The following is a 24,115-nucleotide window of genomic DNA, read 5'->3' on the forward strand; positions in this document are numbered from 1 at the left end:
ATTTATTTGAGTTACATTTTGGTTAATAAAGCAGAAGTGTTTTCAGTTCCCGGGTCTGCGGGTTCACTAGGTAGCCTGGCGCCCGGCGCGCTCAGGAGAGGGGCGACGCGGGCGAATGCGTGCAGGGGGAGAAGTAATGGAAACAAAGCCCAAGCAATTTAAAACAGCGGGATGCAGTTGTTTTTATCAAAACAGAAAGATCTTCACACAGTCTGTTGGGAGACTGGAGGCTGTTTAATGAACACCGTTGCCGGCGAGGTGCGATGGGAGCAGACCCGAGGGCTCGACCGGCCGCTGCAGTGCCACGGCACAGCCTGCCTCGGCCGGGAGGAGGAACAGTGCCCACGGCCGACAGCCGAAGCAGCGCATCTCAGCCGGGGTTTCTGGTGCCGAGCAGGCAAAGCTCACTCTGTCCCCTGCCCTGCAAGGAGCCCGGCAGCAGGCATCGGCTGCCTGGTCCTCAGTAGGTCCACAGTGAGGGTGGACATGTTATCCCCTCTTCCCCTTTCCCCGTTAACGAAGCACATCTGGCACGAGTGTTGGCTTAAGTAAGCATAAGCAGCCCTGCGTGTCAGTTAAAATATATATCAATGTACAGGGGCAAAGGTTTTACTTCCCAGTGACTGCTGCTGGTGGGAGGAGGGGGAGCTTGCACCTCTAATAGAGGTAGCCTCAGCCTGATTGTCCTGGCAATAGATTAATGTCGGTTAATAGGTGATTAACCTTGCATCCTGCATTGAACACCACCTGTATACCAAGAGTGATTAATGTGCAGCAAGGTACTCCTGCGCTTCTTCCAGTGAGGTTTCAATGATGTCCTAGAAACAAGGCTGTGCCAGGTGGGAGCGTTTCTGAATCCTGAGTGCCCACAGCAGCAATATCAGCCTCTGTCCAGTGGATAAAATGTACCGTATGGCCCCTTGGACCCTATGCAATTGAAATTCTGCACAGGAGAAGGTCAACTCAAACTGTGGTTTCACTGGAAAGGAAAGATTAAATAACCACAGCTTGCTGAGAAAGCTGCTGAAACACAGAATTAAAACATCTGATTAAATTCCTAAAATCTGTTCACTTCAGGGTAAGTGAAAGGAGTATGTATTTTCCCTTTCCTATATATATAAATTCAGCGAAGGTGTTTCAGTTAATTTAGATCAGCACTCAAGCACATTACTTTAAAGATCTGTTTTAACTGGCAGCAAATGAAAAGTCTTCAGTTCATTCCCAAAGCTGTTAGGAAATCAGTCTATAAAACACAACCGGCCCACGCCTGTGCGGGGAATGGCTCCTTCCCAGCGGAGCCGGGGCAGGGCACGGGCAGGGAGGCAGATTAACAGCCTCCGCGTTTTTAGCAGCTCAGTGCACCTGTGATCAGGTGAAATGCTCCACCTGGGATCACGGGAGACGGACCTACTTATTAGAGCCGGTGCAAAATCTCTGTACTTGCCATTAGCTAGGGCTTTACGGGTGTTCCAGGTCATGGCTTGCTTTTCTGTTTCAGATCTACTGCCTCCTACTATATCTAGATCACCCTGTAACTATAAGGATACAACTAATTCTGCATCTTTTTCTTTTCTCTGGACAACAAAATTTCCAGCTACAAAATGAATATTTGTTTATACTGGAAATGTTACTTTATGGTAACAGGTGAGGTATTCAGCTGCTGATCTCTTCGGAAGATGCCATTCTGGCACAGCAGTGCATCGAGAGAGAAGATAATGCATTTATTTCCAAACTATGCTGCTTTAAGATTATTCACAAGAGAACGGTCATGCATTGATCTTTTTCTAGTTATCAGTAAATTTAATTTTAGTTTTGCTATGATTTCTTTCTGTAGAAGGCGTCTTCGTTTGTGTCTCTTCAAGCTATGCCAGTACTAAAAATCTAACAATATATTGTGCTGTTAGGTTTGTATTTATTTTCTTTTACAGTGATTTTGGCCATACATCATCTAAGATGCCTGGAGGGAGGAGGTTTCCAGGAAATGATAGGTATCTGGTTTCTGAAAATCAGTTTTGTGTCAAGGCGTTTCAGCTCAGAAACTGGAAGCAGTGATTCCTTTTAGAAAAGTTAGGCACTGTGTTTCTAGAATTTGTTTTTGTGGACAAGCAGAAAGCAAACTTTAAGTCCTGTAACAACAAAACTGTTGTGTTCAATTACCTTTCCTTAACCAGTGATAAAGCTTGCACAAATATTTTTTTTTCAGTGAACATAATTACGAGGTAATGAACAAATGCACCAAAATCCTTCTCATAGCAAAGATTAGGTGCAACAAATACTTTCACAGCTGATGCTGAGTGGTTAAGGGAAAGCCAGTCCGAGATGAGAACTGCAGAGGTGGCTTTGGCGCTGCTTTGCCCGGGCACAGGCAGTGCTTGGAGCGTCACGATGGGGCGAGCAGGGTGAGGAGGTTCTGCCATGGATGCTGATGTCTCCAGTGGCTTCGTCCTCTTGATGCTGAACCCAGCAAAAGGGGGATGGATCGCTTCTGTGAATTAGGGCTAAGTTTCACAGAATTGGCTGTTCATGGGTATGTTTTCTGTCCCAAGTCACCTACAGTGTATAGGTTTTCTCTTCGGTAGTAGGATTTATGGGCCTCGCTCCCAGCATATAGGCATGAAGGAAGGCAAACATCAGAGACTTCTGATTTGCCTTCTTCCTGCCCCACCTCATCCTCTCCATCATGCCTTGGATTCCGATTCATTTCTGGCCCTACAGCACCTCTTGGGCCCAACTTCTCATTGAGACATTCTTGCATCTCTTTTGAAGACAGAGCATCCGCCGTCATAAATACATTTGTATTCACGGGATTTTCTTGTCTGTGTGGTTAGGAGCATTGTGGCTGCCCCATCCCTGGAGGTGTTCAAGGCCAGGTTGGATGGGGCTTTGGGCAGCCTGGGCTGGTGGGAGGTGTCCCTGCCCATGGCAGGGGGGGTGGAACTGGGTGATCTTTAAGGTCCCTTCCAACTCTAACCATTCTATGGTTCTGTGATCTTTTCTGGGGAACTCCTTCACCCGAGCCTGCTGGGGTGTGTGTCCTCACCATCCTGTCAGGAGAGCTGCACTGAGCCTTCCTCAGAGCTTCCTTCAAACTACAGAAGAAGTTTTGGCCATCAGTCTTCAGTTTGATGTACTGTTTCATGTTCGCCCTTTTTTGTAAGAGAGTGTTGTCTGCTAATTCTCTCTGAGGAAAAGATATGTTTTTCCTTCAAAGAGCAATTTAAAAGGGGAAAAAAACAATGTTATGGGTTTGGGGCGGGATGAGTGTGTAGCAGACTGCCGAAACATTAATCCTCATCCCTCTGTGCCAGTGCGGGAGAGTTCCCTGCTCCGTCTCACTGCCTACTCACCACGGAGTCTCAATGTTGTGAGAGGAGCAGCGTGGCTCCTCTTCAAGTATCTCAAATTTTTCCAATCTTCTCAGAAAGTGTGGGCACGGAAGAAGAACAGTGGCAAATATGGAGCAGAAGGAAATTCAAGGAAGCAGTTGCTGTGAATGGCATAGGTTTTACTAGGCAGGGGATCGATTGATCTCTGACCAAATGTACTGGATAAATAGAAAGGTTTTTTATAGCGTGCAGTACTGTAATTAAATATGAAAATCTAACTTAAACTTACGTCCTGGAGATGAGTATGACCGATTTTATGAAGTCCTTGAGTTGCCCAGATGCCTTGTCGGTCTGTACTTCCGTGCTGTTAACGAGTTTCACTCTGGTTGCCAGAAGGTTCATGTTCAGCCAGCAGCTGAGAGCCCTCCAAACCTCTTCAGGTTCGGTAGGACACTGCTTGCAGGCCAGCTGCAGTTTTTTAATCCGGTGACTTGCAAGCCGAAAGGATAATGTACAAATGTAAAGCAAGTTTAGTCAGCAGTAAAACATGACTTGTGCGTGTTTGCAGTTGACGGCTTCCCAAGCAAGAGACAGATGCTTGCCTCAACGGCTTATAATTGTACACTGGAGGTGCTATAATTGCTTTAATATTTGATTGAAATAACATACGATTTTCTTGAAACCGGGTTACATTTGACTACTTATAAGTATCTGGAAAAAAGTACAGTGTTGGAGGTGATGTTTGTGCATGTGTTGTAAACATGCCTGGGATTTAACTGTGAACCACCATCTGGGAATACTAATTTGAATTTAATTGCTATTTTTGTTTAGCTTGCGATTCAGCAGAGGTCTTTGTATTCATTTTCATAATCATTAGAGTAATGCATTGTGTATTTGACAGAGAAACCGCAGTCCGTTAACCGTGGGATGAGCCCTCGGGTTTACTTGCTGGCTCTGAGCATCACACATTAACATCTGTTTACTTAAATTTGGTGAAGTCCTAATGGGTTGAAAATCAAGGAAGTTCTTTAGCTTATTTCCTTGAGTGCCAGAATTGGACCAAATGAGGTAATTGATTAATGAGGGCTTGTTTCTGCCTCAGTGCCTGGAGAATACGATACGGTTAATTGCGTTGCTGCTGGGGCTCCCGCTCCCCTTCAGCTGATTTATTTCTGTTAGCGGAGCAAAGCAGACAAATCCTCATGGATTTGTTAGCGGAGCAAAGCAGACAAATCCTCACGGGCTGTTCATTTCACTCGCTTTTGACATACCGTCTCACACGGTAACTGTGAACGTTTTGGGGTGGAGACTTTGGGGGTTATGCCGTGACTGCAGAACATATGGCACAGTAAGACTGGGTTGGTTTGAGCGTCTAATTAGTGCCAGAAACGAGGGCTGCGGCAGGGCGAGCCTGGTGCTGGGGGAGCTGCACCTGCTCAGCACCCCTCCTTGGATCTGTTATCCCGGGGGACTTTAGAAAGTCACCGAATCCCATCCTGCTGCATCTTTTTTTGTCCGGTCTGTTGCAGAATGAGGCTGGTTCACCTCACGGGGTCTCGCACAGCCTTCAAACGCAATTTGTGGAGATCTTTGAGACTCTTAGGGGGAAGATGTTGCTTATTACCACTTGTCACTGCCTTCCTTTAAAACGCTTTGCTGCTTGTGTTTGTCTTTATCCCTTCCTTGTGTTTGGGAATCCCCTTTCTCCCCTGCCAGTTGCAGTTTTGTGCTTTGGCTGTTAGTGGTTGCCCATCAGGCTGTGAGCACCTTGCTGCTGACACTGCCGTTGTGTCACCCCGCTGCGTGTGGGCCTCCTGGGACAAGCTGAGGTTAGGCTGTGGACCATTTTGTCATAACAGGAGCGCTGCGGGAGAGCTGGAGCCTGCACGAAAACAGGCCTGGTAACTGCAGGGAGACAATATTAATTTGTAACATCCCTCTCTCGTTTTTCAATAGGATTTCGCAACCTGCATGTGGATGACCAGATGTCAATAATCCAGTACTCTTGGATGGGCCTTATGGTTTTTGCTATGGGTTGGAGATCTTTCACCAACGTCAATTCCAGGATGCTTTACTTCGCTCCAGATTTGGTCTTTAACGAGTCAGTACGAAATAAAAGCTGTCTAATACTGTGCTTTGTCTGGGTCAGACTAAGTGAGACATGAGAACAAAACAAGGAATTGCCTCTCCTGTCCGCTTATGAAATGTGCAGCTTGAGTAATCGTGCTTTCAGAGCTGGCCAACAAAGCATAGGAGGGCCCTGCTTTTCCCCTCTAATTGCTCTGCAGTGATCTCCAGGAGCAATAAGGAGAGCTGAAATGTCTCTCCTGGTCCTTCTTCCCTTTCCCTCAACCTTGCCTTGGGTTCAGCTTCCATCAGGGCAGCAGCAAGTGCTGCTGCTGGGTGTGAAGGGCCGGTCCGTACAGACCTGCCTTTTTCCTGAGGGATGTGAGCTCCTGTTTTCAGCTTGGTTGGTCAGCCGGAGTGGGCAGAAATAGAAACAAGTGTATGTTGTAAGTTCCTGATGGGTTCTCTCTGATGTACCATCGCCTTGGAGTTGGGGAGGGTTTTTTGGCACTAAGGTAGAAGAGCTTAAAAACAATAAGGACGGCAGCGAGCAAAACCCCACCTTCTCTCTGAGAGCTTCGAGCTCAGCTTTGCATCTCTTGCGGCTAGCTGCATTTGGTGAATCACTGCGGGCGTTTTTCAGGAAGGCGGAGAGCCAGGCAAACCCTGTAGATCCCAGGTAGGCGTCCATTTCCAGACAAAGAGGATTACACGTGGGCATTTTGGAAAACGTTCCTCTCCTGCATGCAGGCGTGTTGCTGCCAGCATCCCCTGCGACCGAGCTGAGGTTCCCAGCAGCGGGGATGTGCCAGGCGAGGCTGGGGTTGCTGGGTTGGGCAGAGGGTGTCCTCCCCCACACATCACGCAAGCAACGCTTTGATCTCCTTGCCGTGCCAGGTACCGGATGCACAAATCCAGAATGTACAGCCAATGTGTCAGGATGCGGCACCTCTCTCAGGAGTTTGGGTGGCTTCAGATCACACCCCAGGAGTTTCTCTGTATGAAGGCTCTACTCTTCTTCAGTATTAGTAAGTACTCACATCCTTTCCTCCCACAGATCTCAAGTTGCTGTACTCTGTATCGCCCTGGAGGGATCTGGTGCTTTCCGTGGGCAGGGGCATGTACTCACACTTCCCAAGGGATGCCTTTGGAGGTTCTCCTCTCTGCTTCAAGCTGAGCCACTCAGAGACAATGAGCTGCCAAATATAAGGGTGCCACCACCCAGCTGCCCTGCCGCTAGCCCGTCCCACCTGTGGGCAGTGCGGCGTTTCTCCCATGCAGCTCCTGCCAGAGGTTGCTCCTCAGCCTAACTGCGGCCATCATGGGGACCTCTGAGCATCAGCTGCTGAGCACGAAGATAGCACTGCCATTGGTTACACTGCCTGTCTTTTCTAACAAGTGCTGAAGAAGGGTCCTTGGGTTAGCAGTAGTCCAACAAGCTGATCAGAGTGAGGGACATAGCAGAAACGGGGCTGGGGGGCAGATCTTTCCTCTTGGGTCTGCCCTGACCACTTCTCCAGCCTTCCTCTTGCTCTTTTATTCTCTCCACTCTCTGGGCAACTCTTACTGTTTCCTTCCCATGTTCCACCCAGTTCCAGTGGATGGCCTGAAGAACCAGAAGCTCTTTGATGAACTTCGAATGAATTACATTAAGGAACTTGACCGTATCATCGCTTGCAAGAGGAAAAACCCTACCTCCTGCTCTCGGCGATTTTACCAGCTCACCAAGGTCCTGGACTCCGTGCATCCTGTAAGAGAGGACGGTGAAATGTCTATCTATACACATAACAATCTAAGAAAGAAACTTTTTACAGTGAGAATGATCGTTCACTGAAACAACCTCCCCAGGGTTGTGGTAGTCCCCATCACTGCAGGTTTTCAAGATGCGATTGGATGGGGCACTAGATGATAGGCTCGTCTGGGCTCCCTTTCCTAGGGAAGGTTGGACCAGGTGACCTTTTGAGGTCCCTTCCAGCATGGGCTGTTCGATGATTCTGTGGTTCATTGTGGTTTGTTTTTTAACTCCTGGCATACCGTTGCAGGGATGGTGTTGCCTTGTGCTCCCAGATTAAGCTGCAGAGAAAAGACAGCCACTAACTCTGCTGAAGGGGTGGAAGTTATCCGTGTCTGTCACTCCTTGCAATAACCACTCTTGTGCTTGGGTTTATGGGTTTCCTTTTTTAGCAATGAAAAGCTGTTTGTAGACAATACTTCTCCATCATCAGCCTAGCAGAACAGCTCAGAATCTCAGTGCCCCAAATGAATCTTCTCTGATTACAGCAGTGAAAACAAATTCTCCATTTGTGACTGAAAGTGGTACTGGTGAAAAGTGAGCCAGACCCTTCCTCTTTCCTGGGGCTCAGCTCCATTCCATGCAGTTATATGTCTACAAGCAAAAAGTAAGTCAGCAGGAGTAAGAAAGTGCCATTTTTATACATCCCCATTTTGGTGGGACTCAGTAATGTCTGAGTGTGAAGGGCCATGGCAAAATACGCTACATGCTCCCAGACCGCGTAGTTCCCTCGCTAATCCTCGGGATGCATACCTGCCGCCTGATAACTGCTAGCAAGGCAGCGATGGCCAGAGAGCAACGCAGGTCCCACTGCAGCAGGGCCAGCCCTGACCTGCTGTGCAGCTAATGTCTGCTCGGTATCTTCCCGGAGAAAGCACTGACCAGGGACTTCTTGCCTAACAAACTTTCTTCCTTTCCCAGATTGCCAAGGATCTGCATCAGTTTACATTTGACCTTTTAATTAAGGCACATATGGTGAGTGTGGACTACCCTGAAATGATGGCCGAGATCATCTCTGTGCAGGTTCCCAAGATCCTGTCTGGAAAAGTCAAGCCTATCTACTTCCACGCACAGTGATCTTCCGGAGGGACCTCCCAGTTCTGCCACCCCCATTTCAGCCATCTCTTGCCTGTTATTTCTGCACTACTGTACTGCAGTGCCTTGGGGAATCCCCTCTACAGAGGCCGAGAAGACGGACAGTAAGAAATGACTACCTGCTGGGATTCCTGAGATTTCTATTTTTCCTGAGGTACCTCTGAACTGAACTACCTGCCACGGCTTCTGCCTAGATTTGGCTGGCTCGCTGTGCTGGGACAGGGGACTGTGGCACGGTGGCAGCGGCACTGTGTCTGTGCTCTCTCATTTGTGTGTTTTCTGCAGTAACTTTTAGTGGCCCGGGCCACGGGAGATTGCGAGAAATGTCAGCAGTTGTTGGATTTGTTGGTTTTTGTGGTTTTTTTTTTTTTTTTTTTTTAAACAGAACAAGACAAGAAGCAGGTTGAACCTATAAGTTTGAGTGTGGGTTACTTTACTGGCCTCCTTTGGGACTTTTTATTTGCATTATGGTGCTGAGAAGCAGGTGAGTTAAAATATTGCAGTAGAGAAACAGCGAAGAGTTGGGGGAAGAGATGAATTTGCAGCCTGATGAATTTACAGGACCTGCTGCCGGGTCAGAAAGGTGCCGTGCAGCCGTTGCGGGGTCTGCCCCGCACAGCACCCCGCTGCCGCCCGCGGCCCCGCAGCCCTGCCTGCCCCGCAGCACAGACGGGCGTTAATATCAGCTGATGGAGCGTTACGGGGTTGTCGGCAAAAGGGCTGGAGGGGAAGGTGGCCTTCGGAAATGCCCAGAGATGGCGGATGGCTACTGTTTTCCATCTGGAATGTTTTTCCTGCGGCCGGTCAAGCTGGATCTCGGTCTGCCCCATGGATGCCCGAGTGCTCAGCAGTCACATTCCCGTCCTCGACAGCTGCTCCTCCGACACAGCCGTACCCATCTCCGCAAGTGCCTGATGTCTTCAGACCTCACGCTGTCCCCTCCTCCTCTGGGCACCCGAAGCCCCCTGCCCAGCCCCTCACCAGCTCTGCTCCTGCCGGGTGTCACCAGACCCCGCGTTTCCAGCTACACTACTTACTTTCCGTTTGTCCCGACTGTTCTTTCTGATGCCAGCAGACGAGCGTCCCAGGAGCGAAGCAGCGGGGCCGGGATCTGCAGGACCTGCGAGGCCAGGGGACTCCCGCCATTGATCCTGTCCTTTGGGAGGTGGCTGTGGTGACTGACTGGTGCTGCCGTGGCGCTTCAGGGGGTTGTAAAGGAAACGCAGAAGAGACCTTCTGCCCTTCCGCGTGGTGCGTGCACGGCTCCTGCTAACTGCAGTGGCTGATTGCAGCCTGGAGGGACACCATCCCACGCGTGCCGCCTGTCCCCAGCAGCTCCAGGTGGGACAGTGGTGGCCCAGCCCGCGCCCAGGCTGGCGCAGGGCCGGCTGCAGCTCTGCCGCAAGGATGGGTAAACGCGCCCTGGCTAACGGGGGCACTCGGTCCACAGCCAGCAAACAGCAATGGTTGATGGGTCTGCAGCTGCTGGTGACTCCGGCAGTCAGGAGCATCTGGGAAAAGCCGGTTGTTTTTTCAGGCGTGAGCGTTGGCTGGACTCCCGTTCATACCTCAAGTTCAGAAGGCAACGCAGGCCCACCCGACGCCCTTGTTCAGATTTGTTGATTCGGTGGGCTCCACTTCCCACAAAGCGGCCAAGCCTGCGTTCCCCGCGGTAGTTCAGTTCCCCCCTTCCCACACAGCCGTGAGCCCACCAAAACCGTCTGGTCAGGCCTGGCTGGGGGTTGTCGGCAGGCAAGGCATGTACCGGCTTGTGCCAGGGTAGTCTTTCTCATGGGGGGCTGCAACGCGCTCTGGCCCTACCGCCAGACACCTACAAGGGCTCCTCCTGCCGGCGCCGGCAAACAGCGAGTTCGCGGTTCGTTGGCGGACGGCGGTTCCGCTGCTGCGGCATGGAGCGGAGCCTGTGGTGGAGCTGTGCCCACCCAGGGCGCTGGTGTGGTCCTCCGGCACAGAGACGCCACAAGCACGAAGCAAATGCCGGAGTCTGGAGAGGTGGACCTGATCAGACACGTGCGTCACATCATGCTGTGTTCCCCCTGTGTAGTACCAGCTACCTGTGTGTGTCAGGTGTCTTTAATTTGAAGGGCGTGAGGCTTAGGCCGGCTGATTGCCGCGTACGAGTCGTGCAGAAAACAGTGCTAACGCTTCTGCTGCCCGGACTGTCCGCAAGCTGAGCATCACCGTCAGCTCTTCGGGCAAATGCCCTCATGCTACGTCGGGGTTCTTTGCAAACTCTCAGTAAGAACAAACAATTTTCCTGATACTTTTCAATCATGCTGTCGGATTTTCATTTAGGGAAGGGGTAAGGAAGAAATAAAACCCCAAACTATTGAAGGGGAGGATCTCTCTTTACAGTTATTTGTGATGAGTTTCCCCCCCTGCTAGATACGGCTCTGATTGTGCTCTTCCTCCTGAAATCCCTTCATGTAGGTGGCAACAGAATTTGCAGATAACCTTCTGAATGCCAGCCAACAGGACGATGTTTGTTCTCAATAGCTTTTCCTGTTTTAGAGGGCTGCAAGCATTTTAAATGTAGATATGATCTACTAGTATTTGCAGATGAACCAGTACAAAGATCCTGCTGGTGCGTTCCTCTCCTCTTGAACATTTTCTGGCTATTGGCAGAAGAATGCAATGACAACTGGGTTGGTAATGCCCCGATCTCTGTCATCAACAGGAGGATGTTTGTGAGCAATCTGAATGGCTCCTTTGGAGAGCTTTATATTTTGTACGAGCTCATGTCAGTGAAGTTTTTATTAGGTAATAAGAGCGGAGATATCCTGCTGGGTACTTTTCTGCTGGGAGATTGGGAAGAAATCAAACTTAATAGGGATTTGCATACACTGATTGCTGGTGGAAGCATAGTGCGAATGAAAAATGGTTTCGAAGGGGATACTGCCTATGTATCATCTGCCAGATGCGTGTAACTCACGTGCGTGCAACCTCTCCAGCTGCGTATGCCTCAAGGAGGGAGCAGGAGCTCACATGCAGTACCCCCCGGCCCATGGGGCAGGGGAGCGGTCAGGCGGCCTTCGGCAACAAGGACCCCAGAGCCCCTCTGCGCTCGCGTGGGGCACCGGGCTCGCGTCCCTTGTCTCTTCAGCACCAAAGTAAACTTCTGCAGCTTTTTTTATTCAAAAGTTGACTTTTTATGATATTATTAGAGAGATGACTGGAGGATGTGGGAACCAGGATCAGTAGCACCTGCGTGTATTTGCTGGGGGGAGTTAACACTATTTCTTTATTTTCATGAGCTGCTGCAGGAACTGGGGAAAAAAAGGTTTAAGAAATACCAAAGTCCAGATACTGCCATATATCTTTGTACTTTGTGGGGTTTTTTTCTGTGTTTTCTTGTCTACTTTTGCTTTAATAAAGCAAAGAGAATTTCACCATCTTCACAGTCATGTAGAAGCTGTCCCTGAGGCTTCCCTCGGGGCGGCCGAGCCCCGGGAGAGGGGACCCCCTCGGCGTCACTGACTGGCACAGCCAGCAAACAAACCGCGTCCCTCTGTGGTTCCAGTGGCTGTTTATCTGGGAAGTGTGGGGGCTTTTCTGCTGGCTTAATCCGGGTCACGGCGCAGATGGACGACGAGGAACACACACATTGGTCTCGGCCCGGGAGCAGCTTTGTTGCACGGAAGAGCACAATTTCATGAGATAAAGAGTGTGAGATGAGGTTAGCGCAGGAGGAAGTCTTCCTCAGTGCTATGTAATGCCAGAAGAAGCAAGCCAGGTGCCGCGGTGCAGTTGCATGCCTGGGTAGGCAGCACGCCTGCGCCAGCGACCACAGACCTTCGCCCGCCTTTGCCCACCTTCACCCAGCGGAATCCCACCACCACCATCCGTGGTCGGCCGGGAGCCTCGCTTAGCAAGAGTCAGAGCTAGGGTAGCAGCTCTCCGCTTGGCGAGACTGTGTGACAGTTTCTGGGGAGCCTGGCAGCATCCGAACGCTGTTCCCAGAGAAGTCAAAAGGCCCTTTGTGCTTGGCTTCCGGAGAGATGGAGTTAAGCCATGAGCATCGCACACCGTGCAGGGCAAGGTAAATACCAAGTGAGTCAGCCCTGTGGAGGGAAGGCAGGACACTCACCGCCTTTACCAGCATGTGCTGGTTTCACCCTTGTCGCTCTGGCCTGTGTGATGCCGGTGGGGTCATTGCCATGGTCCGTAGGGACGCTGAGGTGGTACCCAAGGTGTCACCTGCCTCCCAGCCAGAGGGGAGAGCTGGCCTCCCTTGCAGAGTCACCTGCCAACACGGGCTCTCTCTGCAGCTCCCTGCCACATGTGGCTGTTGGTCCCCTTACTGATCTCTTTCCCTAGATGTTCCAATAACATAATATATGTTAAACATATATATATATTTTTAAAAAAAAAAAAAAAGGCATGCCCCATTTTATATTGCTAAAGATCTCTATTTAATATAATGCTCGAAGAGTTTTTTTTTCTGATTGCAACCAAATCTTCTTCAGGAGGTGAGTCAGTATGTGCCAATATTAATGGGAACTTTTAATATTTTTTTCTGGTGTCGGTATCTGCTTCTCCAGCCTTCTTGTAGCTGATTCTGGTTAGACAGGGATAGTATTTGCACTTGGGGGACAACAGAGTGCCCTTTGTTTCTGCCATCTTTGACTGCACAAAGTGTCCTTGCACTTTAGGGCAGAATCCCGGAATTGTAGAGTGGTAGCTGTTTTCCAACTGTTTCAAAGTAGACTTTTAGAGGCACAGAAACCCTTTCTTGTACCATAACGACTGGCCGAGTCGCGCTCTGCACCGCCGTGTCCTGGTGCCCGCTATCAAAGGACAGAGTACCTGGAAACCGGCAGCCGCACGAGGTGCCCGTGTGGCAGGGGGACAGGCAGCGGGACCAGCGCCGCAGGGCTGGCACCGCGCGTGCTGCCCCGGGGCAGCGGGGACGGAAACCTGCTGCAGGATGCTCCAGCCTGTTCCTGGGGGGACGGCGTGGGGCTGGAGGGGGATGGCGCAGGATGCAGCCCTCCCTCCCCCCCACCCCCCCCCGGCGCCCACCTACGCTCGCTCACCTACTCCCAGGCAGCACGGAGAGACTTTTGCTCATTGCCTTTTAAAATGGCAGGGGAACCTGCACTCGTGATTCGAAAAGTAAATATCTGCACCACACATAAAGCCACAGCAAATTTATAATAAGCTGCTCTCTGTGCCAGGTATTTTGTGTTCTGTGGCAATTTAATGCTGTTTTTATTTGTTAACATGTTTCTGTAATAAAAAGAGTTCTCTATATTGATATATTTTGTTTTCTTTGTAATAAGCCAAAAAGCTCATTGCTGGTGCCTTTTTGCCTGGGGAGGACTCCCAGCCCACAGCTATATTCATGAAAGTATCAAAGCATAATGTCTCTGTAATTGCTTGTTTCACCATAGCTGAGTCAAGGCCTGAAGCAAACACCGCAGGACCACCGAAAGGAAAAGAACAAGTAGCCTACAGAATGGGCAGCAAGACTTCCAGGTATGAGAATGTGGTTATTTCCCTAGGCCTGGTTCCAAGGCGAGCGGTTCCAAGGCGAGGGCAAAGCCTTCAGGTTCTTACGCGTGACGTGGAAAAAGCCGTTGCCCTGACTCGGTGGGACTTTGCTGCTGCGTTGTGAACCTCTGTCCTTTGCAAGATGTGCAATGAGGTCAAAGCATCCTCGTATCATTTTATTGCAGTTGCAACACTAGTCTTTTTCAGTCACCTTTTAGAAATGGCAGTATTTTGCCTAAATTAATAGCATCTGAGGCCAAATCCTGCTTCTAGAGAAGGACGTTAGTTGGCTTGTTGCCACTCTTCTTTTTTTTTTTTAAATTGGAACTGATTACATTGAATAAGGAGAATAGAGACCTACTGTGTTACGACGTCATTGAGACCGGAGAGCAGTGACATCCGCTGCCTTGGCCAGTGAGATGCGGTGGAGGATGCCCAGGAGATGACCTTGACTCAGAAGTCACCGTATGGGACCGAAGGACATTTATTCTCATAACCAAACAGAGGAGCCTGTCTGGCATCCAGGCTAAAGACAAACCCAATTACGCTACGCATGGGGAAATGAAAATATTCACTTTTTGACTGTTTTGGTCCGTGCTTGGTTCCCACGCGAGCCCTCCGCCTGTGCTGTGCCACAGGGCAGACCCTCACGCTTGGTGTTCAGCTCTTTTTGTAATCTTAAAATCTGTTGTTGTTCTAAGTACGATAAAGACGAAATCTCGTGTGTTGGAACACTGCGCAATGCGTGTATTTGGCTTTCATTTCAGTTATGTGCATGAAAAACGTTATCCGGTGTGACAAACATTAGCTGTTGAAGATGCCAGGAATAAGTGGGTCATTTTTCAGGGGACAAGGCTGTATGTTGGGTCACTCATAGGCTGTTTTTCACAGTCAGAGTTTGCTATTAATCACATGTCTGAACTGTTAATTCATTTACACATCAATTGACTAATCCTTTCATCTATGCCTCTTTGGGTCTTTTAAATTGAATTTCATTTGATTAATGTATTTCTCAAAGCAAGGAGCTAATAAAGGCCAGTGTCCTCCTCCTTTTGTTGTTGTTTTCAGTATCTTTATGAGCAATTGTAAATCCATTCTGCTGGAACTTCTTTATAAAATTGACCTGTGCTCCCCAAGTAATAAAAAAGACTGCTTATCAGCCCACTTTTTAATTCAAGGCACAGATGTGAATACTGCACAGGGTCAAGATTTTATTCACTGTGAGACAAACTAAAGAGCTTGGAAAAAAAATAATACCTCATCAGTCCACAAATAGCTGGCAATGTCTACTGTATAATTGCACAGCAGTGGTACATGTACCAATACCCCACAAGCTGAAAGCACAATGTACTTAGTAGTACAAAAAGCCTTGCCCATGTGGAGTAGTGTCATGCTTAGTCATCTGCAGAGAATCTGCTCCTGTCCCTCTATTTGAGTCACGGTTAAAAATGAATGTGTTATTTTCAAAATTCACCCTTAATTGACATTGAAAAATCCGTCACCGTTCATGGGCTGCGGTGCCGTCTCAGGTACCTGGCAACACGGTAGTCCCTGTGTCCCCCATCAAACTTTTACCTGGCCACCAGCGTCCCCCAGTCCAACACGGAATGGGGCGACAGACCGTCCTTCACGTGGCTACTCGTCTCCCAGTCTTACGCCGGCCTCTGTGCTTTGAATGGGCTCCAGCCTTGTGTGGCTTGCACAGTATTCGCCTGTATGAGGACAGTAAGGACATTAGTCTGAGTGTCTGCAGAGGATTGGGTCTGGCCAAAAGTTCCCTTCAGCTGAACTATTTTTGCTCTGTTATGCTCCAGCCATTTCTGCTGCACATCATGCATCCATCTGCCACGATGTTCACCGTGACCTACAGATCACATGGACACTGCTGATACCCCTGATGGTTTCTAACAGCGCGTGAGCCGTGCAGGCTGACAGAGCTGGGGACTGCCGCCTCGCCGGCACGGTGCCGGTGCTTGCGCTGAGAGAAGCCCTTGGAGAAGCCTCTGCTCTCCAACTGAGCAGCACCAATCTCTCCAAAGAAAGTCCAGCTACCATGAGGGAGAAGAAGGTAATCATGGTGTGCAAGTCCAGGATGAGTTCAGCCAACATCTTCCTTTGTATGTCCTTACTCTGCCAACGGCGAGCACGCCCACCTAAGACACCATCAGTGAACGCCTGGCAGGGACAGCTTCTGGTACTAATAATGGTAGAACTCGTCAACTCTCTGCCCTGGCTCTGAATTCAGAGCACGAGGTGTTCAGATAAAGCTGCCAGCGTCACTTTGGTCTGTCTTTTGGGAAATCCTTCTCATTGCTCAGACACACACAAAACAAGGGCTGCGGGGCTCGTTTGCCTCCCGACCAGGTTGCAGAGCTGCCTGTGCCATGCTGTGCAGATCACAGAATCATGACATTTTCAGAGTTGGAAGGGACCTCTAGAGATCATCTAGCCCAACTCCCCTGCTAAAGCAGGAGTGCCCAGAGCACATTACTCAGGACTGCATCCAGGCGGGTCTTGAAAATCTCCAGAGAAGGGGACTCCACCACCTCCCTGGGCAGCCTGTGCCAGTGCTCTGTCACCTGAACCGTAAAGAAGTTTTTCCGTGTATTTGAATGGAACTTCCTGTGTTCTAACTTGTGCCCATTACCCCTCGTTCCGTCACTGGGAACCACTGAAAAGAGCCTGGCTCCATCCTCCTTCAACCCACCCTTTAGATACTTGTACGCCATAATAAGGTCTCCCCTCAGCCTTCTCTTCTCCAGGCTAAAGAGTCCCAGCGCTCTCAGCCTTTCCTCATAAGGCAGATGCTCCAAGCCCTCAATCATCTTAGTTGCCCTTTGCTGGACTCTCTCCCACAGTTCCCTGTCCCTCTTGAACTGGGGGGCCCAAAACTGGACACAGTATTCCACTTGTGGCCTCACCAGTGCAGAGCAGAGGGAGAGAATGACCTCCTTCGACCTACTGGCCACACTCTTCCCTATGCAGCCCAGGATTCCATTGGCCTTTTTGGCGACAAGGGCACATTACTGGCTCATGGATAATTTACTGTCTACTAGGAACCCCAGATCCTTCTCCTCTGAGCTACTTCCCAGCAGGTCCGCCCCTAACCTATACTGGTGCTTTGCATTCTTCCTCCCCAGGTGCAGGACCTTGCACTTGGTTTTGTTGAACCTCATGAGGTTCTTCTCTGCCCAGCTCTCCAGCCTGTCCAGGTCACGCTGGATGGCAGCACGGCCCTCTGGGGTGTCAGCCACCCCTCCCAGTTTGGTATCATCATTGAACTTGCTGAGGATACACTTTGTCCCTTCATCCAGGTCATTGATGAATATATTGAACAAGATTGGACTAAGTATTGACCCCTGAGGGACACTGCTGGTTACAGGCCTCCAACTAGACTCTGTGCCGCTAGACTCACTGCCCCATCAGCTCCGACAGCCATTCATCATTCCCCAGCCAGAGGAAGAAAACAGGGCAAGGCAGACACGGTGTGGAGGGGCTCCAGGGTGGGCGAGCGAAGAGCCTGGGCAACCAGGCCTGACACATGTTGGTGAGGGGCGTCTCGGGGTGACATGTTTCTACACAGAGAGAAGCGGAGGGAGAAGAGAAACACGTATGAAATCTCATGAAGGTTGTCTTGCTGGGAGGTCTAAGAGGGCTGCAGAGCTCCACTTCACGCTGCCAGGTACATTTTTCTGTAGGTCTCTGCAGACCGCTGGCCCTCACCCTCCTGGCCCGGTTAGCAAATAGCCCCTGTCCCAGGCAGGCTGCCGGGAGCCCTTTCTGGACCTTTGCGATAACGAATGCAGCGGGACCTTTTCTGAAAGACTCCATCAGGGGCTGCGTCTCCCGATGGAGCAGCGGGGAGCAGCAAGGCTGTGCCTGGCAGGGGGCCCATCTGCCGCAGGATGGGATCGAACAGCAGAGGCCAAGTGAGGAAGAAGGCTTGCTTTTGTTGGTTTTTTTTTTTTTTTTCCTGCTGAAAACATGTCATGTCAAGCAGCCCTAAAATGGCTCCTTGCTTTAAAGCCGTTTGCTTGCCTTTGTCCTTAGAACAGCCAGTGGGAAATGTTTTAAAACAGAAAAAATGTTCTATTTCCTGAAACGATAATGAGTTGCTTTAAACACACATTTCAATAGGGCTTTACCTCCCCGGGGGCCCTGGGAGCGCTGCGCGCGCTGACACAGCTGCACTGGCAACCGTTTCCCTGTATGCCTTCCAGTTGTATCAGGGTTTGGGCTGCACTGACCCTCTAAGGCTGCACCAGGATGAGGGGGGTGGAGGGAGACGCTCCGCACGCTGGATTATGTCAGGAGATGTGGATGGACCTCACTCAGCAGCACAGCCCAAATCCATTCCAACCGCGGGGACACCCAGCGTGCTGTGGTCACCATCTCTGTCCCCGCTGGCCTGGGCAGCCCCTCCGTCCCCCCTCGCCAAACCGGGCTTGGCGAGCGGGGTGGGAGCGGAGCCGTGCCGGCCGGCAGGTTGGTGCCAGCGCGCGCAGCCCAGGCCACGCAGGTGTCGTGCCTCTGCAGCGCACAAAGGGTGCGGAATCACAGAATCACAGAATCACAGGATCACAGAATCACAGAATCACAGGATGGTCAGGGTTGGAAAGGACCTCTGGAGATCATCTAGTCCAGAGCAGGGTCACCCACAGCAGTTGCACAGGACGGCGTCCAAGCAGGTTTGGAATGTCTCCAGAGTGGGAGACTCCACCACCTCTCCGGGCAGCCTGTGCCAGTGCTCTGCCACCCTCAAAGTAAAGAAGTTCCTCCTCATGCTTAGATGGAACTTCCTATGTTCAAGTTTGTGCCTGTTACCTCTTGTCCTATCACTCGGCACCACTGAAAAAAGCCTGTTCCCATCCCCCTGGCACCCTCCCTTTAAGTATTTGTACGCATTAATAAGATCCCCTCTCAATCTTCTTTTCTCTAGACTAAAAAGACCCAAGTCCCTCAGTCTTTCCTCATAAGAAAGATGTTGCAATCCCCTAATTATCTTTGTAGCCCTTTGCTGGACTCTCTCCAGCAGATCCCTGTCTTTCTTGAACCAGGGAGCCCAGAAATGGACACAGTACTCCAGATGCAGCCTCACCAGGGCAGAGTAGAGGGGGAGGATGACCTCCCTTGACCTGCTGACCACACTCTTCTTGATGCATCCCGGGATGCCATTTGCCTTCTTGGCCACAAGGGCACATTGCTGGCTCATGGTCATCCTGTTGGCCACCAGGACTCCCAGGTCCCTTTCCACAGAGCTGCTCTCCAGGAGGTCAGCCCCCAACCTGTACTGATGCAGGGGGTTATTCCTCCCCAGGTGCGGGACCCTACACTTGCTCTTGTTGAATTTCATAAGGTTTCTCTCTGCCCAACTCTCCAGCCTGTCCAGGCCACACTGGATGGCGGCACAGCCTTCTGGCGTGTCAGCCACTCCTCCCAGTATCGTGTCATCAGCAAACTTGCTGATGGTACACTCTATACCTTCATCCATGTCATTGATGAATATACTGAACAGGACTGGACCCAGTACTGACCCCTGAGGGACACCACTCGTTACTGACCTCCAGCCAGACTCTGTACCACTAACCGCAACCCTCTGAGCTCTATGTCAGCCAGTTCTCAGTCCACGCCACTGTCCATTCATCTAACCCACCCTTCCTAAGAATCCATCCATCAAACTGTCCTGACACTGATGATATCTTACAGCACTTATTTAGCCCAGTCAAAGACCAGAAGTAGGACCAGGAGCCACCAGGACATTAGCTTTCCACAGGTCTCAAACTGCCTATGGCCTATTTAAAGAAAGCCATTGCAGACAATGGCCCCAGACTGCTGTTTGTACAGACCCGGGCGGTAAAGGACTCCCAGCTGAGAGAAGCTGAATGGGATGGTGTGCCCGAGGCCACAGGGCCTGGTAATGAGCAAATTCATTGCTTATTATGAAAGTCCTTTAAATTTAGTTTAGTTTCTCCACTTTACATAACGAGTTTCTGCAGGTCCCTCTGGGACTGACTAATTAAAACCCCAAGCTTCACCTGGAGCCTGGCTGCGGCCATCCCACCGCCCCGCTCCGGTACCCGGGCTGTGATCAGTGCCGCGGCATTGCTGCCGGCAGCGGCCGAGACCCGGGCGCAGGCAGCGGTGGGCTCCTGCAGCTCGCTGCTCCTCTCTTGCCCGGCTCAGCAGTTTGCTCAGCGCAGCCCGAACCCCTGTGGGAGCACCACGAAGTGCTGGAAGGTGCAGGTTTCAACAGGGGAGGAGCTCACAGCCGGGGTGGGAGTGCAGCAATATGCTGTCCATGCCAAGCCTCTGCTACGAGGCTTTTCGGGGGGGGTCGTTATTATTTATTTATTTATTTTTGCTATGTGCGCACACACCAGCTTCACACAGAAATCCTCCTGACTGTCAGAAAAGCGTGGACCTGGGTGACGATGCTGGCAGCGTGCGCTGGCAGCACGTGCTGCTGAGCTGGGGCAAAGTCATCAGCTTGGCCACGTAGCCATCTCCCTGACGAGGAGACACGTGTCCTGCCCAGTCCAGCCGCAGCAGCCCCCGGGCTGGCAGCTCCGGGGGGGTCACCCGGGCTCTGACCCCTCTTTTGTACCCGCCTTTTCTGCGGGGCAGCTCCTGCCCGCCCCTGCAGCTCACCCCATCCCTGCCCGGGGAGCAGCAGGGAAGGGGCAGGGGCTGCTTGCACGTGACGTTACCTCTCAGAAGATCCCATCAGTAGCACCAGTACGTGTTGCACCGGGCGAGGAGCACCCAGTGCGGAGAAGGCACGGCTGCTCACTGGAGGGATACTCGAGCCACCAGAAACTTGGTTGATCCACAACAGGCGTTGCCTGTTTCTCGTTCCTGCTGAAGTTCATGTCTTGGCACACTTGGCACCTCCTGCGTCCTGCCTGACTTGAGCAAACAGCGCCGTGCACAGCCGGGAGAGGCGCCGGGAGCCGCTCTGCCCTCCGTGTGCGCTGGGCTCCGGCGGCTCACGCAGCAGCCGCAGACCTCAGCCGGGGTCACGCCGACTTGTGTGCTCTTGACATGAGGAATGTCAGCCAACTCCGGGGTTTGCTCCTTACCCAAAATTGCCACCGCCTCCCACTGCCGCCGGTGGGTAGATGCCAAGGAGAGGGTGAGCAGGGCTCTGCATGCCCCGTGTCCCGTCCCCACCGGAGCAGAGTGACCGCAGGGGCACGGCAGGGCAGCACGGTGCTGGGATGAGCCGCAGCGCCGAGGCACCGGGGAGGGAGCGGGGTGCGCAGGACGCAGAGCAAAGGATGCCAGACCTGTGGGGGGACGGAGGTCCTGGGGGGCAATGCACCGTGGGGGGGAAAGTGGTATAATTCTCTAAGCCTCCACGGGAACGGCAGCGGTTTATATATGATTTCAAGAATCTTCAGAACTTCTGCCTTTTAGGAGCTCTCTCACAGATTCCGGTGGAGGCTGTGAAAGCAATTCTTCCATAAAGTTCTGAAAATATAAGGAAAATAGAAAATATCACAGCTTTTACTGGTTCAAAGCATCTCCTGATTTTTTTAAGCCAATCGCAGGATTTTTTTTGGTGGCCCGACACTTGATTTATGGATGTATAGGCCAAGTAATGCTCCTAACGGTTGCCAAGAAAACCTCTGGTGTAGAAAGCTGGTCTTAAATCAGAGCATTCAGCTGGTTAATTGTGGAGCGGGCTGGGCCAGAGAGAATGATGGAGCTTAAAACTAAGACTCTGATCTTGCAAGAAGTCCTGCGTGGGTGGATTCCTGTGCCTTTATGGCTCTCTGCGCAGCACATAAATTTAAGATGTCAGTGCTCCACTAAGTACATTTCAATTCTAAATTTATCATATAGATGTGTCTACTGAAGTGTGCCTTTAACCTCTCCAAATTCTTCCTCTGGGAAGTCCTCACTGAGGCCCAGTCTCAAGCTTTGAAATCTTGTTTTGATATCTTTTCTCTGTGTAAAAACCAGCAAAAATGCTGGAAAACATTTTTCTTGCTCAGATGAAATCAAAACTTTTCCTTAAGAAAGCAAACCATTCACCTGTGGGTTGGGACACCAGAATTGTTAGGATAGTGCCTTGGTGCTGGTTCCAATCTGTAATCATTTACTACAAGGGCTAATAGAAAAGAAAACAGTTTGTTTCCCTGAAACACTGTCGTTTTCAAGACATCCATCCCTGGAAAAACTACAAACCCAAAAGGAAACTTCAGAGAAACAAGGAGCAAGGAAAAAAGCAAAAGCAAAAAGAATAAAAAAGCCCTCAAGCTGCTGTTTCGGCTCGTGCTACCTGGGCATCGGGACCCTGTGACCGTCCCAGGCAGGGGATGGTCCCGGGCACTGGAGCAGGGTGGGATGTGCCTCTGGCGGGTGCCCGGTGGCGGGTGTCACGCGTGGGGCTGCACCCACTGCCACCTCCCCCGAGGGGCAGCCACTGCTCCCTAATGCTGCCCTTTGTTTTTTCCAGCTTTAACAAGGATCTGTTGTTAGTTCTGGGTTTGAAGTGTTTTATACTTAACCAGCAAGCCCAGAGCCCGAGCGGCTCCAGCTGAATCATGCAGTGAGATTTTCTGCCAGCCCCACGGTGCCCACGGTGGCACCTGCAGCTGCGACGGACCCTTTGGGCACAGGTCGGTACCGCAGCAAGACCTGGACAAGTGGCTCTCCTGGTGATGGGAGGGCAGATGGGGGCTGCTCCCATGCCCACCCCCCCCCCCCGCGCACGCTTTATTCAGCCTTCCCCTGCACCACTCCCAGCACACGACCCAGGTCCCATCTCGCTGCCACCATTTCCCCGTTGCTGACAAACCTGCACTCTGTCCTTCAGTACCCTGAAGGTAACTCAGCAATAACAGCCCCACGTACTCCCCGCATTAAAATCAGGAGAAGGTTTCTAAACACGAAAGACGTGAGATCTTGCAGCCTGTATTCTTGCTGGGGGGGGGGGGGGTTAATGAAAACTAAGCTGTGGTTAAAATGGGATTAGGTTAATTTATAAAAGGACACAGATACACAAGTTGTCATCTCTGGGCGATGTCCCAGTGCCAGCCAGAGCTCCCTGCCCGCTCCTGCCCTCCCCGGCCCCTCTCCTGCCCCATGCCAGAAGGTGCACCCCACGGCCGTGCCGATCCTTGGGCAGACACCTACATGCTGAGGTCTCCCAATGACAGATTTCACCCGAGCCCTTGCGAGGGAGCGGTTTCACCCTCTGAGCCCTCCGAGCGCTCACGCTGTAACGCGCTGCACATTAGGCTGGAGGAGCTGAGGAGGAGTTCCCTGCCAGGCTCCCGGCCTCGCGGGTGCTGCAGTAATTTGATCAGGATTGCAGGCTCTTGCCAGCTTACTTTATTAGGATTAGTCTTTCCAGCTGAAGAGACGGGGAAAAACCAAAAGGGAGCAAAGGAAGCATTGCATGTTGCGTGCCATGAGCCTCATGCATGAACTGCGCGATTTGGCCAGCACTCGCCCGCCACTAACGGCAGAGTGCGGCTATGAAGAAACCAGCATTTCACCCACGCTGCCTGCCAGGAGAGTGATTTTATCCTTTGTCAAGAGAAGAAAGGCCAAGACTGTCAAAATGCACCGAGTGCAGTAAATTGTGCACTGGGGGGGAAGATGCTTCGAGGACTCCTGTTCCACTCCTGCTCCCTGCGGCGGATGGTGCAGAGGCACCAGCGATGCCCGAAGCTGGAAGGAGGACGTGGTGGTTTCAGGGTGCTGCGGGGGACGGGCACCCCATGTCCAGCTGTCCCTCGGGGGAGCCATGGAGCGCTGCGTGCTGCTGCCAGGGACTGCTCCCGCTGCTCTAAGTGGGGTCTCAGGCCCCACACCGCGATGCTGGACGGGGAATGGGAAGGCAGGACCGTGTTTGGCGGGGAACGGGAAGGCAGGACCGTGCTCGGCGGGGATGGTGCCCAGCCGGGCGCTTGCTCAGAGGCCCGGAGCCGGGGCAAGGCACAGACCTGCCCCAAGTCTGCAAACCTGGAGCTCGTGCTGCAGAGCTCAGCACCCTTGAATCAGGGCTGGGATGGTACACAATAATGGCCGCAAGGATACTGAGAAGAACACAGCAATTGGCATCCTAAAAAGGGTGCAAGTGAGAACACCCCCTGTCGTTCAGCTGAAGACCCTCAGAGACACCAGAGCTTCATTCATTCATCTCAAACTGCTGGAGCGGTTCCTGAGCTGCAGTCTTTTCCATCCACATAATTAGGGTAGAAAACAAAACAAACCAACCCTCGACAAAGAAGCGAAGGGTGTATTTAGGAAATCTTGTGGAAAGAGGCTGCATCTCCTCTTTGGGGAGGGAAGCAGAGCGTGCAGGCTG

General features: G+C 51.5%; 1 protein-coding gene across 1 annotated transcript in view; it reads left to right on the plus strand.

The window, feature by feature from the left end:
- AR (androgen receptor) overlaps positions 1-8,262 on the plus strand; it is a gene marked incomplete at both ends in the record, with an annotated part of 59,113 nt that extends 50,851 nt beyond the window's left edge. The window contains 4 exons of the mRNA XM_082488496.1: positions 5,283-5,427; positions 6,291-6,421; positions 6,986-7,143; positions 8,107-8,262. Coding sequence (XP_082344622.1) covers positions 5,283-5,427; positions 6,291-6,421; positions 6,986-7,143; positions 8,107-8,262 — 590 coding nt within the window. The remainder of the gene's footprint in view (positions 1-5,282; positions 5,428-6,290; positions 6,422-6,985; positions 7,144-8,106) is intronic.
- Between the last annotated feature and the right edge of the window lie 15,853 nt (positions 8,263-24,115).

The sequence above is a fragment of the Vanellus vanellus genome (genome assembly GCF_965231255.1).
Source record: "Vanellus vanellus genome assembly, chromosome: 10".
Classification (NCBI taxonomy): Eukaryota; Metazoa; Chordata; class Aves; order Charadriiformes; family Charadriidae; genus Vanellus; species Vanellus vanellus.